Raw genomic sequence first — 15,986 nt, forward strand, 5'->3', positions numbered from 1 at the left:
CCCTTTATCATAAAGTTCTGATACCAGTTTCCTAATCCACATTACTTAATATAGGTCTTGTAATGCTTCTGATTTACCTAGCATGTCCCTTGCTGTTTCAGGCCCCAGCCTTATAAGACGCTGAAAGATTCAGATATCGCAGAGGGAGAAGAGGCCCAAGAGTCTCAGAGAGTCCTGGGACACACGGCGCCGCCCAGCCCCGTGGCCTCAGACAAGATCACAGAGATCAACCTCCTGGATGACATCTTCAACACTCTGGACATCGACTCGGACAGCCAGCCCCTGAGCCAAGCCAAGAGCCTGGAGGACCTCAGGACGCCCAAAGAGGAAGAGGGGCAGCAGGTGAAGTTCGGCTACCAGGTGAGGAAAAGAGCACAGGCACAATGAGTGCACGCGAGCTGGGGGTGGTGCATCACCCGTGCGCTGAGCTGTCCATGACCGAGCGATGATTCCAGACCTGAGTTCGGTTAAAATTGAAAAAAAATCAGGAATTCAGAATTGAAAGAGGAAGAGAGAATGCGCTGGTCATGGAAGAACTAAAGACGTCTGTTCTGGACAAGCCAATTGTTTATTAATGAAGAGTATTAGTGCAGATTAAAATGGACCTCCTTTCATTGAGGACTGTAATATGAGGCCTTCATAGGTCCTGAATTACAGCACAGTACGGATATGTATTCCTTTTGTATCACTTTTCATGCAGAAGTGTTGCCTACATGGTCAGAATTCAACACAAGTGAAACTGTGTCATTATCATGCTTCCGTTGGGCCTTTTGTTTAGTTTATCCACTGTTTGCCATTTCATTTTTAAAGAAGCCCAAGATGTAATCATTCAGAAGTGCCTTTGAAATAGATGTGTTTTAACAGCAGTACAGGTATAACCGATCTAAAAGAAGGATAGGGGGTTATGTATCGATACGAAGTGAGATAAGCCAGTAAGTCAACGTTGTGTTCAAGTTTGTAGAGGAGCTGCTGTGAGCAGTACTGTTAGGTTTGTGGATTCCACCATTTTGTCTTCCTCGTTTGCAGGGTCAGTTTGCTCATTTAAGTCGTCTTTGTGTGTAACAGTGGATTTTCTATGTACCATGCAAACACTAAGTGGAACCACTGTATAGAATAAAACCTCCCTTTAATTTAATATCCATTTAACTTGTAATATACCCTTATTTACCTCCCAGTACTAGCATTACACGCTGTATCTCATTGGCCATCCCAAGCGATAACTCTTAATGTATGTTTTTCGCACCCATGTGCACTGAGCTGTCCTGGGAAAAATGCCCACGTCATGTGTGATACAGAATTTACGTGGGCAAGCCAGGACTTGTTATCTCTTCATGTTTTGCTTCGCTTTCAGGAAGCGGGTTGCTGAGCAGTTCTGTTTTAGGGAGAGAGGCAGCAGTCACTAATGAAATCAGTATTAATACTGTACGTGTCAGGGGTTATGTCAAATTTAAAGAATGTAAAATACTGTTTAGATTATGAGGAACTCCCGTGTTTAATATTATACTGCAGTTGAATGATAATTTAGAATTATTGAATGCATGTTTCCCTTTAGCTCCAGTAGTCCACATTAGACTAAAAAAAAGAAAAAAAGAAACATTTATTATTACAAACTGTACATAGATATAAACATATGTGGCGTGTGTTAATTTGCATTAATTATAATTGGTGACAGGTTCCGCTTTCTTCTGCAGCGTCTCTATAGCGTCTCTGTTTTATTTTCACCACCTTTCTCTGTTGCCTGGAGTGGCTGTTAAGCTGGGGAGCAACATGAGCTCAGATCAGGCACACAGGAACTTGAGAGTGCAAATCCTGTGAGACACCAGCAGAATTCTGCCTCCTGCTTACATGGGATTTAAGGTGTCTCCAGTTTGAAAAGGCAATTGTCCCACGTTCTCATGCTATGCAATATGCTTCTCTTCTAGTGAGAGGAATGATGGTGATATCTGTGTGCTAATTTGTGTCCTAAATGTCGAAGTGTCTTGCAGAATGTATTCAGTCAGTCAATCCTTACTTATTATAGAGACTTACAACAAATTGCTGTAGAACGTTTTATAGACATCTGTACAGCAGAAGCTTTATGTACAGGTCCAGTAGACCAACGGGCACAACGATGAGGAAAACAAATAGAGAGACTAAATCTCTGGGGACCGAAGGCCCAGTGGTTGCTTCCCTTCCAGGCCGTCTGGAGGCTCATAAGCAGATTCCAGATTCTAGTTAAGTTCTTACAATTTCACAATTCCACACGTCAGAGGGTTTCTCATCTGCTCTAAAATCTGAGTACCTCCTCGAAGATCTAGCAAACTTGTCCTTCATGCAGGTTCTGGGAACCTGCTCGTCTGGGGTTTGACATTCTAGCATCCTAACTCTGGCGGTAAACGGCGCTTAAGATTCTCAGCCGTTGCTGACAGAACAGTGACAACAAATGTTACTCTTGTGCCTTTCGTTCTCGTCTTTGCTGTTTTGTGTCCAGCGCATGGATCTCAGCGCCGCTGACCGCACCCGGACCCTGCCGGGACTGAAGCACTCCAACCCGTACAACAAGCTGTGGAGCCCGGGCCTGGACGACGCGGCCCTTCCCGCCGGGGGCTCGCTGGGCCCCGAGAGGCCTGCGCCCGCCCCCCCCGCGGAGCCCGCGGACCCGCAGCGGCCCCCCTCCAGGGAGAGCTGCGCGGCCGCCTTCGACAAGACAGAGCCCGCCGCCGCCGGGGGCCAGAGCAGCATCACCATCCCGCGCCCGCAGGGACGCAAGACGCCGGAGCTGGGCAAGGGGCTTCCCCCGCCAGTCCCCCAGCCCAGGGGAGGGAAGACCCTTCCTTTGGCCGGAGACGCGGGAAAGGCGGCGCCCGACTTTGCCTTCCAGCAGGAGACCTTGGGCACCAAAGGTGGCGGACAAGAATTCAGGCAGGCTTTGAATGCGTCCCCCCTCCCCTCACACCTCGCTGGTCCCGACATCCTAAAGCCAATTAAAGTCAGCTCTGAAAGTGGCAGTGATGACCTATTAAGCCTGTTAGACCCCTTGAGCGCGGCAGTAGGCTCGCAGAGCAGCACCCAGATAAACAACCCTCCCGTGGGGGCAGCCTCGGCGCCCACAATGCCCACCAGCTCCGCTCTTTTTCCCTCTGTAGGGGCTGACTTTAACACTCCGTGCCCGGCATTCGCTCAGCAGCAGGGGTATCCCCATCCTGTAACCCCCATGGCACAGTTCCCACAGGTTTCTCTCAACCCTTTCACTCAGAACTTGCATTACACACCGACGGGTCCCCCAGGGACCCACTACGTCGCTCCTGTGAGTAACCCGTTCCGCTCGGCTTACATACCTCCCGGTACAGGATATTTCCAGACTCCCCCTAAGCCCCACTATGCTGGCTCACCCTTATCAGCTGTCTTCAGCCAGCCCTCCTCTCTGGGGCAAGGGTACATCCACCAGAGCCAAAGCCCAGGAAAGCCAGCAAGCTTTCCACAGGCTGGTTCCTTAAGCAGCAGCAGCAGCAGCAGCAGCACTGCCACTGCCAACGTCCTTGACTCTAGGCCCGGCAAAGCCCCGCCGGAGATGCCCCTGGCCGTGCCAAAGTCCCTGCCTGCAGGGGAAGAGCCACCGGATTACCCAGGCAGACCCCAGGAGGTGCCTCAGGATCCCTTTGAGGATTTGTTGACCGTCACAAAGAAGGAAGTGGAGGTCCCCACGCAGAGGAGAGTAGACCACCTTCGAAAAAGATGGGAAACCTTTGAGTGACCTGGGGGCACGGAGGGGTCACTGTGATTTGTAGCTGCATCGACTGATTTAATGTGACTTTGGACTCCAGCCGTATAGTTCTGCACTGGAAGATTTGTCCTTTTGTTTTCGGTTTTTAACACAGAGGGGTACCGGTTGAACCGTTGTGCTGAGGGGGGAATTGAGGTGTAGCTGGCACTGAAGTAACGGAACAGTTGCAAACAGACACTTGAGGTTTTCTGACCCGTTTGCTCCTGCTGGCATCCCAGTCGGCCAGCTGCATAACGTCCTTCTGCTGTATTTGTAAGTTGAAGCCAATTTATCGTTGGAGGTGTAGATGGAGTAAAACCGACCCACCCTGCTTCAGTACATATTTACAATACCTTGCCCATGTAGTGTAATTTCACAGTATTCTGCAGAAGTCAGTTGATTTCTTTGCAGACGTTTTTATTTTGCTTCTGCTAGAATTGGTGATTTAATCTTATAAAAGCGACCTATGTTCTCAATGGATGCTGGTCACTTTGCTTCGGCTTCATGTACAGTGTAATTGATACCTCTAAGTAGAGCTCAATAGCTACAATGCAAGGCTAACTAGCTAGTTAACTGCCTTCTTTACAACTGTATTTTGCTTTTGTAGAATTCAGTCTGCATTCAATGATTTTGCTTGTAGAAGACATTTTTACTGTATAAGAGCATAAAGCAAAAAAGCCTTTGTTAGTTTTCCGTAGATGCATTTTAACACAAAGCATATTCTCCTGTGATAGTTTTAGCAAAGAACAATAGTGATATTTAGTAGGGTTTTTGTTTGTTATGTTAACAGTGTTACAATTGGTGGAGCAGACTTCCAATTTGAGTTGGATTTTTGTGTCTTTCACAGAGATATTTAACCAAACGTTGACAAAAGCAAGTGACCTTTCGGGCAGTTAAATTGAGGGAAAACTGCACCCATTTCATTAATATTTTCATTATGCAAATGCAGTGTCTATTTCAAAGCATAAACACTTATTCATCATTCAGTATGGTATTCTAGTAGAAGTGTATTTAAAATATGAAATTGCTGTTTCAGAATTTTTTTATGGATATTCCTTACAATACCAAAAGGAAGAAGATTCGGTTTATGTATAAATCTTGTTTGTAACATAATTTGTATAATATTTAAATTCACTCAAAGGTATACACTGTATTTTGGCCTTATTAGAGTAGAATTAAAAATGACAACTTTAGTGACTTTTTTCATCATTATGTTTGTGTGTTTTAAGACAATCAACAGTTTGTTGTTGTTATATATATATATTAGATCAAGGTTATGTATTCCAAATGGTATACCGATGTAACGAGAGTGAAGTCCTTTAACAAATGGTTAAAAAATAATAATCCATATAATTATGTGGATGTACTGACACCATTCTGACTTCACTTTATCTTTACAAGTGTAATTTTTTAAATGTAGTCTTCCACCTAATTCAAGTTTCTCTGTTTCTGTTAGGGAATCCTTTGATCTTATTTATCCTGGGACGTACCTATAGCTCGTTAGCTTTATTTCATTTTCAAGGCCTTCACAGGTCACAGTGCAATTGAAAGCTTTAAGGAACCATGTTGAGGTCGTGGAAGATACTCACACTGCAGATCCAATGGTTTCTGTGGGTTAATTATTGAGTGAATGTAATGAAACTTGCAATGTATTATGAGGTCGTTTTGAAACACAGCAACAAGACAGTATAGCTTATCACTTATAAATCAATTGCCATCTGTATTGCTTAACTTTGTTATGTTTTTTTAATTTAATTGCCAGTTACTTACCGATATCAAACACTCCCTCTTCTTAAAATATCTAAGCAAAGCTGGAGGCATTGGTGATCTGAAAACACAGAGGAACCTGGCTTGTAATGGAGTGATATTTATTCCTGTGTTATTAGCTAGCAATATTTAAGGCAGAATTTGCTTCTTCTTTACAGCAGTCACAATATTGAAAGACTGTTTTAAATTTAATTTTTGGGTAAAGATGAGGTCAGCTAGTATTGAGGAGAAGGTCATTTGAAAAGCAAGGAACTGTGAGCAATTAAAACGAACCCATTTGTCTGCTTTATTCATAATAATAACAGTTCTTTAGTGCAGTAATGATTTGCTGAGTGTTTCCCCAGTTCTAGTCTTAAGGACCCTTTCATCTCCCAGGTGATCGCTTTATCTGAAAATTATTTAGGAAAGAATCAACTTTACACTGAATAATTCACACAAATGATTTAGATCCCAGAATATGTTATTACTGGAAAGCAAAGCAGGAATGCATTCACAATAAAGATCAGAAGCTTGTTGGATGAAAAATCTTACCCATTGGTATGTTTCAACAATTAGAAGGCAAATAAAACATTAGCCTGACTTGTGCTGTTGCTGGAAATGAATTAGTAATATATCACTATATTGATTTATTTTATCATTCAGTTGTTAAAAAACAAATTATCTTTTAATGTCTTGGGCTTGTAACAGATGTACAATGTTTAATAAGAAACAGCAACAGATACCTCAGTTCCAAAAAGAAAACATAGAAGCACGTCAAAAAGGTTGAAAACTGTAAGACTAAAAAACGTCACTACACATTTTATTTTGCTTACGAGATGAATGTTATTGAAACTAAGGCTGACAGTCAACCAGGATGAATTTGTTCCCTTTTAAAAAAAAACTTTAAAATGGTTCCTTACTTTACAGTAAATGAAAAACATAAAATAAAAAAATTGGGTTAAGTGAACATACTTTTTAAGTTCTATACTGAACTTTTCTTTTTATGATGTAGTTCAGTCTGACTAAAAATGCAAATCCCGACAAAACACAGCTGGTATTATTCAGTTTCTAAAAAGCAGAGGTTATCGGTTGGATAAGAAATCACCTCTGCCAGCCTTTTTATTTAATATCAGGCATTTTATCATCTAAGAAAAATGAAAGATGTATGGAATGCAGACAGGAGCCACCTGCAAATCCGGTTTGTGGCCAACACACTCAAAGGGGACGCATTTGATCTTTTGTACAAAATAAATTTTTTAAAAATTATGAAAGACGCTGCAGTGCAACTGGCATTACATGATGTGAAAGTTCAAATAAAAGTGTGGCCTTACCATAAGAGAAAGCTCAAAGTCAGCTAGTACCAGTCATTTTAATCGAAGCATGTCCTGTGTCATTTCATGTTCTTTTTTCCAAGAGTATATCCTGTTAAACTGTGAAACATAGGCTTGTTTTTATTGACTTTACTGCCATTTAGGACTCGGGAAACTGTCGGGTGATTTGTATTTTGTTTTGCTTGGATTTCTTGTTGTTTTTTTTTTGTTTTAATACATCAGTATTAAATAGCACAAGTTTATCATCTACCCCATAATCCTACTTTGGCTTTTATTACCTGTTTTTTGCACATTGTGTTTCCTTTTACTTCTTTTTATACAATTGTGTGTTGTTTGTATTTTACAGACTTGGGAGGAATCGCCACTTATTTTTCTTCCTGAGGACATCTCGTTCTTTTCCATCTTTAATTTATTAATTCGATTACTTCATACACGGGAACAGGCATTTCAAAATACACTTATTATTACACAAGCGGTGCATCTACAGTTAAGACCCTTTATTGTGCCATGGAATCCTATTAAGTGATAAACTTTGACCAGTGCTTTTTTTCTGTGCTTTTAAATTGAGATTTGTCAGGTTCATATTATTTCACAATTATGAATAAACTACCACCTAAAAAGTATGGCGTTTTGTTGAACTCTCATTCTTATTAAAAGTGATTTTCTTGTCTGCATTAACGTTTGTTTCACTTACCAGTTACTCGGCACAGTGAGTCCCCAGGGAGAAGGCGAGTTTAGCTCCTGTTTGAGAGACGTGGAAGATGACGAACCTCAGAGCACCAGCATCAGGGTAATGTGCTTCCAGGTCAGAGCTCTCTGCAGCAGAGCAGAGCTGAGATCCTGTCAGTGACGCCTTTGCAAATGTGAAATCATTTTCTTTCTCATTCATCTTTAAAGTCCTCGAGTACGTCTATCAGAAAGTCTTTTTCCTTTACTGTATCGCTTGGTGGCCAAAAATACCCATGAACAAGTAGAAATTGAATTCTAAATTTATGACAAATACTTTATCGTAGGGTATTTCCATTTTTTTGCTTTATTGAAACATAATGACTAAAAAGTCAATATTAGGGCCTTCTAGTAACAGAAAATGAGATGACAGTGTACATAATTAGGGAAATCAGAGTAAGGCACAAACAGTACAAGCTGCTTCTTCTGTCTGTTTACGTTTCTTTAAACTGAAGAACTCAGGTAAATGTAGCCTTAATTATACATAAGGAGTCAAACATTCCAAATATTTTATTTGTTTAGGTAAAAAAAAAAGTCAGGCCAATTATTGATCACTAGCAAAGACAGACTTGAATATTCCTTTGAATTTGTGTCCCTTTGTCAAATAAGAAATGTATGCACAATCAATGTCAATCCTTCATTAAAAACGAACCACTTTAGTACATAAATGCGTTACTTTCGTTTTCCCTGATAGCATGTATTGTTATACTGTATTTCGGAAAGCAAGACATTAGCGATATTATAGCCCTTTTATTCAAAAACTTTAAAAAAGATCCCTAAACACCGTTGCCTAGGCACATTCTACAGTATCACAAAAATAATTTCATTGATAAGGATGAAAACAATAACTGAACTACCCATATATTAAAAAATGTTTGTGTTGCACGGAACGCCCAGCGTCAGTACCTTAGCATAGTTATTGTGTTCTTGTAGGAAAGCATGGTGGACATTAAACTGTCCATAGTGTATGTTGTCCACCAAGCCTAAATGATCTGCTGTATGTTTTGTTCTCTAAGGAATAAAGTAGCATAATTCATGACTTTAACAAAATATACATACATAATTCTTCCTATTAACAATATAGCATCCCCAGAAACTATATTGCGGAATGAAATGGTGTTGCATAGGAACTGGGGTGCTGTCTGTGTGGAGTTTGTATGTTCTCCCTGTGCTCACATGGGTTCTCTCCAGGTGCTCTGGTTTCCTCCCAGAATTCAAAAAAACATTCTGGTGGGTTAATTGGCTTCTGGAAAAACCGGCCCTGGTGTGAGTGAGTGTGTGTATGTGTGCCCTGCGGTGGACTGGCGTCCCGTCCAGAGTGTACCCCACCTGGAGCCCGTTGCTTGCTGGGATAGCCTCGGGCTCCCCCGTGCTTCTCAATTGTATGAGCCCGTTAGAAAATGGATGGATGGATAATGTCAAATAATGAGATGAAGGTTTTCTCCATCCATTTTCTAACCGCTTAATCTAATACAGGGTCACAGGGGAGCCAGAGTCTGTTTACCTTAGTCCAGTTCTCAGCACTGTGTGCTTACTCCATATCAAGTGACATCAGCTCTCCCTACATACTCCCACATCTACCTCCCAGCTTTGTGTAATTGAAGCCACCATTTCTGAAGGTCTCTGTGTGCTTCTTTTGAGAGTTGGAGCAATGTGTTTAAATTTTTTTAGTCTTCGATATAAAGAGTTTTATGGTTCAAAACACAACAATCGCATAAAACATCAAGTACAAATACAGTAGTGGCACTGCCTCATGCGGTCAAAACAACAGTGGTTATGGCCAAAATAATTTAAAAAATGCAACTCTTGTATGCCAGGGGACCGAAATGTCCCAAAGTTCAGTCTCTTAATTACTGAGCTTTAAGCTCCGATGCCACCAAATTGTTCAGGTGATGTGCTGTTGTCTCAATGTTACAAAACACATGAAAACAAAATAATATCCCACATTCAGCCAAAAAAAAAAAATAATTTAGGTTTCACAGGTTATGCGTTGGACAATAGATGCTGTCGCTTTTAAGGTTACATTTTTAGTAGGTCACCTTTGCAATGAGAATTTGATTTAATCCTACAACCTGAGAGCAGTAAACGCACATCTGTTGACTTGTAGATATGTATCTCCGGCCATTGGCTGAAGGTCAGAACAGTATGAGCGCAGGGCTCATCCCTAACAAAGGAGACTCCAGTTTAGTGGAATCAGTCCTGACAGCAGTTCCTGCCTGGCAGCAGTCTTGGTTCTTGCTGTGATGTGCACATCACTCATCAGGGCTGGAGTGCTGGACAGTCAACGGCTGTCTATCAAGGCAGATAACGGACCAGCTTCAACACCAGTGGTGTACTTACAGTCCATCACATACCGACCTTCGGCGTTGTCCCTTCGGCAGACGTTTCTCCACTTTAGTGGAATCAATTCAATGTCCAAACCGCCTGCGCTGGCAGGAGGTCAGTCCCTCCCGGCACTTCGCAACATCTTTGAACAAGATCCCGTTGGTGGTCGCTGTCGGTGTAGGAGCACTGTCCACAGGAATTCCGATCATATCAAGCGCTCTTCCGGGGGGACTTTCAGGACGCTATCCATCTCCAGGCGTGCTCCTGCCACCTCCTGCTGGCTCGGGCTGTACGTCCCCTCGGACTGGCGCCTCTTCCGGGCCGTGAGCACCATGAAAATGAGGCCGATGATGACCAGGAGCACACAGCCGCAGGCTACTGGGACGGCAACAGCGATGAGGGGAATCGTGTTGTCTTTTTGCTCCTGTTTCTGCAAAAACACATCAATAAATTGTTTGGAGACGCCTATGTATTGATTTATATGCCCCCCCACATTGAAAAGAAATTCAAATGTATCCTCATCACACCTGAATTCGATTTCTAATGATGGCGAAGGAATGTGAAAAGACAGCGTGCTTCGTACTTTGGCGTGCTGAGGACACGACAGTGCTGAGGCTGAGATCAGGGCTGTCACTCCCACTGCCCCCCCCTCTCTCTAATGAGACATGAGCCAGGGAGAACTGCTGCAGGTGGGGTAGAGGGAGGGAAACCAGAAATGAGGAGCCAGAGGGCTCCTGTATGTCGGGGAGCAGAAACGCAACATTCATATTTGACCTTCTCCTGAACCCCCGTTAAATAACACCGTTTCTTGTGAGGTTTCAGAACGGCGCTGTCGGGTCAATGTGAAAATGTTTGGCCCGGGGACCTCTTGAGTGGCTCGATCCCAGATCTCGTCACTAGCTGACCATGATTCACAGTGACCCCTGTGGCCTCCAGGCACTTGGAGGAGGATGGGGCTGTTGGCCAGGCTTGTGCCTCATCTGAAGTCAGTGCCGAACCCCCAGTGCGGGGCTGTATAGCCTATGACAAGCAGGGTCAGGAGTCTACTTAAATGGGGCATCAAACCACAAAGACTGGTGGAAAGATGGATGCAGCAGAGTGTTATTCACATTTGAAACTATGTAAGAAGACACAATCCACAAAAAAATGACTACTGGGTTGCGTAGTGTTTACAAAATAAAAGGGGTCCGTGGCTCTTTTACTTGTATTCATGCTAAAGATATAGGTAAGACATAAAGTATATTTGGACTTGCGGGTGAAACTCGGTCTTCTACCTCTGATAAAGTTCAATTTGTTATAGCTCTGTATTTTACAAGAATTTAGAATTGTGACTGAAATTGTATTAAGAAACTGTTAAAAGCGAAACCAAGCTTTTTTTCAAAAAGCATGTTTGTGCACTCAGTGTTGACAGGGTTTCCAATCAGTGGAGTTCAGGTAGGTCCTTACAGTCCAGAGTATGGCGTGTAAAACTGGCATCACCCGCAGAGCAGGAAGGAAAGCCAAAACTGACAAAGTCGCCATGACTTTGGAAATTTCTCACAGCAGCGCTTGGAAACGGCAATGAAACTAATTTCGATTAAGTTTTAAAAAGTTGTGCAAAGGGTGGCAGTTCAGGTGTCTTCATCTCGCTTTCATTATATTGAGTCTCGCCCCTTCAAAAGAATTTAGCAATGTTTTTCTTCAAATCTTCTTTCAGTTTCTTGCGGCAAACATATATTATATACTGTAAATGCATATGCACTACTTTGGAAACATTTACACATATTATTAAAAAGTTAAGCATTAACATTAACTGAAAAGAAACTAAATTAAAAGCAAATGAAGAATTGAACCTGTACAGGCTTTCCCCAGTTATAACTAATAATAAGTAGGTATTCCAAAAGTATTATTCATTCAGAATCATAATACTTTTTTAGTTAATTTAAACAGAGTTTAATCTGTAGAAAGAAGCCCAGTTTGGCTAGCAATTTTGTCCAATAACAATGTCTCTGTGAGACTTGAGTGTTTAAGAGGTACTTACATTTGTTTCACAGAGTCGTCCTGAATACTTTTCTCCACAAATGCACTGAAATGTGTTACTGAGGTTTCGGCAGGATCCACCATTTTGACAAGGATTGGCAAAACATTTGTGTGCAACAGTTTGACACCTGCAAAATACAGAAATGGGTTCCATTTTAAACACAAAATGCATTTTTATTTTTTCTTCTCCGTACTATAAAATCAATCAAATACAAATCTGGAAGGGAAACTAAGACTACACACAGATGGAAACAAAGCTACACATTCCTGTGTGAGGTTCTGAGGCCACATTCACAAATATTTGCATTACCTAAATATTACCTAAGTCTGACTAATCATAAATCCTCCCCTTTGTCTTGTCTTTTTAATGAAAAAATAGTCAAATATTTCAGGCATCTAACATATTCAGAGGAATATTTATAATTAGGCATATCCGGAGAGATTAACTTTAAGAATACTCTGCAGTAGTATTAAGCCTGAATGTGCAGTTTTTTTATTAGCACTTGTGAAAATATTGTTCTTTTTTTCTTTGCCTAGTGTATAATCATGATTGTCACAATCGGTTGCCGCTCCTCATTTAGTCTGCCTCGGTACTCAATTCGCTTTATTTTCGTGTGCACATCTAGTCTATCCAGGATCAAATCGCAGTTCCATTGAGCCAGCTCCCCAGTTGATTTGAATTGAACATAAAATTAAAAGTTATGTTTAAAAGGTTAGTTAAGATGTGGAAGGGAGGATGTTTTCACATAGTTTGCATTCCAATCATTCCAGCTCCAGAGTTCCATCGCTTTAAGAATTAATCCTGGAAAGTTTTAAATGAATATGCACTACAGCTAAAGAATGTAAAGGATTATAGCTATCAATATAAGGATGTAAATCTAAGCACACTTTTTTTGTATTTGTTTTATTCTTCCACTTAAGGAATACTGTCAAAGAGAGACAGTGGCATTTTCCATCGCACAGTATAACATTAATTAGAATCTCTTTCATGACATCGAGTTATATGTTTTGTTACCACCTTTTGCAGAATGTTGCTATTAGAGGTTTCACAAGGACCAAGAAATATAAACATATTTGTTTTATATTAGTGTCTCTACACTACTTTGGCCTTTTAATGTTCTGCGTCAGACTTATAAAGTCTACAATCCTACTGTCTTCACAGAAATCCTTTACTGTATGTCTCTCATATATTCTATTTTACATCTCATTCTGTAGGCTGGCTCGTATCTCCAAAGATTCATATAAAAAAGGCAACAGGGCTTTCAGTTTCACTGCAGCTAGACTTTGGGATAGTTTGTCTAACTCAGTAGCAAAGGGTCTATCTGTGGATCTATTTAAAGTTAACTTACTGTAGGTTAAAAAAATCCAGTTTTGTGTTTTGCTGATTTACTTATATGCTTCTTATTTTGTAATGTCATTTTAATTGTTATTTTAAGTGCTTTGAAACAGTTAAGTCTTAAAGCAGTTAGTGCACATAAATATATTTGATAGAAGATCTGTTAGCATTCATCAAGGTCCTTCTTGACTTAGGGTCCAACTTAACTCCTTCTTCCAGCTCGTCAAGTACATTGAAAACCCTGGACCTGGTCTGCTTGACTCTACTTTGGACTTAATCCAGTAGACACACCTGAACGTGACCATTTCTTTCAGGCAGGTATTAAGACATATGATGGCAATGCCTAAAAGTCCAGATCTCTGATTTCTGAGATTGTAATGAAATGCCATTTCTACCATAACATCTAATAGTTTAATGATAGTAACTGTTTCAACTGTAATGTGAATGTATATCTGAAAGGAAAACCTTCATCTTCTCTCTGGAATCTGCTGGGAACATAGCTAGTGTTGCCGTGTTTCACTCAGAATCATGGTCTTTAGATTTTCACTACTGAACACATAGCCATTAGATGTCACTATAAACACAAATATAGTCAACTGCGATTATTCATCTCCTTTGAGACTACCTGAAAGTCTCTGCACTTCCCCAGAGCTTGCGTGCTCCAGAATCTTGCCATGAACTTTAAGTTCCTTATATCGTTTCCTCCGAGATTATCCAATGTTACATATTTCCTCTCCCTGGAAAAACTCACAGCTAAGCCGCTGAAGCCATGATACAGAGTATTGTATCTTACAACCACAGCAATGCTCCTTTATAAACAATCGCATTCTATGTGAGCATTTACTCACTATAAGATTCCTGAACCCTCCTCTCTCAAATTCCCAGGATTCCCATGTTCCATTATTTACATCTCACTGACCTGCAGCATTCCAGGCTGCTCTCCCTGGTTATTCAACTTTCTACTCGATCCTAACTTTACGCTGTCCTCCTTCATGGTTAGTTAAGTATTACATACTTAATACTTAAGCACCAAAGCAGATGTGCTTGAGACATTCTCCTCTTACCTGTCCCCTGTGAAATCTGGCCCACAGGTGCAGTTAGCTCCCCAAATACCATCAACACAAGTCCCCCCGTTGAAGCACTCCACATCGTCTCCACACTGCAACGCTGGGTACGGCCGCCTGTTTGCATGCAAAATCAAAAGTGAAAAGAAGTCCTTGGGGGGCACAGATCGCTTTATCACACATGGAAGCTGCCAGCCTGTGATCTTATTCTCAGATGAGTAAGAGAATTTTATATTTGCATTCGACAGTTGTGTTTACAATTGTTCCGAAGAAAATGAAAGAAAAATCGTCCTATCTTCTTAATGTGTCCAGTATTTACATATAGCTAGTGTACGCTATGAGACCACTCGATTTAGACGAGGTATAATTAGGTAAAAGCATAGAAACGAAATCTGCACTTTAAAACATGCGAAGAAACGATAGCAAAGCCCCTTGCCGTTACTGGAATGCTGAGCTTAGCCGAAGACATTTTAATTCAAACATTGCTGAATCGACTGTTTGCCAGAACATGTTTCTTTTCAAAGCCATACTCTGAAAAGCTCTAAAAGTTTGCCCCGCGCTGACGAAATAAAGTCTAAAAAAACAGAAAAAACACTTTTGTTTGTGTGTACGCATCACGGTGAAAGCCCAGCTTACTCGCAGAGCAGCCCTGTGTGGTTGGGCGAGCAGGCACAGGTGAAGCCATTTATCCTATCTATGCAGCTTCCTCCATTTTGACACGGGCGCTCGGAGCAGTCGTCGATGTCCACGTCGCAGGCCCTCCCGCTGTACCCAGGAGAGCAGTCGCATCTGTAGTCCGCCAGAAGGTCGACACATTTCCCGTTGAGGCAAGGGCTCTGCTGGCAGTCATCGGCGTTGAACTGGCAGTGCTGCCCTTCCCAGCCGAGCGAGCAGTTGCACTCGTACAGGTTGAACAAATCTTCACACACTCCGTTGTGGAGGCACGGCTGGGAAGAGCAGACTGGAGACCCTGTGCATCCAGTCTGAACTTCCCCCTCGCCGAGTTTGGTGAACTTCGCCCGCTGAGGAGTGGAGTAGCCGCCGGCGAAGGGTAGATACAGGCCCCCCACTCTTACGTTTCCCAGGCAACCAGTGAAGTTTTCGGCCAGCGACACAACCGACTCGTTCAGGAAGTTCAGGTTTCCTGCCGATCCCACGCTGGTGATATTCCTTTTGTCATCTATGGAAATGGTCCACCTGGAGGACTCAAGGTTAGGCGCTGCCATGTGGACGTGCACCTTGTGCCACGAGCCATCTGCAAAGTCAAACTGGGCGACGAGCGACAGGACTTCCACGTTATTCCCAGTCCTGAATTTGACAACCAAAGTGGAGTTGCGCAGGCCGATGCAGAACAGCTCCACTCCGTTTGTGGCATGCAGAAGTACTGCATTCTCATCACGGGTTCTCAGCTCCAGAGAAATCTTAGTTACTGGCTCAAACAGCGACCTGTTGGCAGTATATTTAATGGCAGCGTTTTCTTCAAATGTGGCACTGGCTGCACCTGAAAAACAATTCAGGGTATCGTTTAAAGAACCACGTGAAAAGGTATAAAGACGTCAATATGTCCCTTTGACTTAAAAACAGTGTCATTTGAGGGGATATCCACTTTTGAGTCTTTTCTTCAAATGTGCAGTCTGTAAATGATCATAAAGCGGGTTGCTTAACGGTAACGTCTACTTCAACACCTTGTTTTACAG

General features: G+C 42.0%; 2 protein-coding genes across 8 annotated transcripts in view; one reads left to right on the forward strand and one right to left on the reverse strand.

Annotated features, from left to right (window-relative positions):
- dennd1a (DENN/MADD domain containing 1A) overlaps positions 1–7,442 on the forward strand; it is a 265,653-nt gene extending 258,211 nt beyond the window's left edge. For all 7 annotated transcript variants that reach the window (XM_088615121.1, XM_088615126.1, XM_088615123.1 and 4 more), the window contains 2 exons: positions 102–360; positions 2,471–7,442. In XM_088615121.1, the coding sequence (XP_088471247.1) occupies positions 102–360; positions 2,471–3,733 (1,522 nt within the window). In that variant the 3' untranslated portion in view covers positions 3,734–7,442. The remainder of the gene's footprint in view (positions 1–101; positions 361–2,470) is intronic.
- A 380-nt stretch (positions 7,443–7,822) lies between these two features.
- crb2a (crumbs cell polarity complex component 2a) overlaps positions 7,823–15,986 on the reverse strand; it is a 39,443-nt gene continuing 31,279 nt past the window's right edge. Inside the window, exons 10-13 of the mRNA XM_088615120.1 lie at positions 14,926–15,790; positions 14,290–14,406; positions 11,891–12,017; positions 7,823–10,300 (exon numbers count right to left, since the gene is read on the reverse strand). Of these exons, the coding sequence (XP_088471246.1) occupies positions 10,076–10,300; positions 11,891–12,017; positions 14,290–14,406; positions 14,926–15,790 (1,334 nt within the window). The 3' untranslated portion in view covers positions 7,823–10,075. The remainder of the gene's footprint in view (positions 10,301–11,890; positions 12,018–14,289; positions 14,407–14,925; positions 15,791–15,986) is intronic.

Source organism: Lepisosteus platostomus, chromosome 21 (assembly GCF_059453375.1).
Source record: "Lepisosteus platostomus isolate fLepPlt1 chromosome 21, fLepPlt1.hap1, whole genome shotgun sequence".
Classification (NCBI taxonomy): domain Eukaryota; kingdom Metazoa; phylum Chordata; class Actinopteri; order Semionotiformes; family Lepisosteidae; genus Lepisosteus; species Lepisosteus platostomus.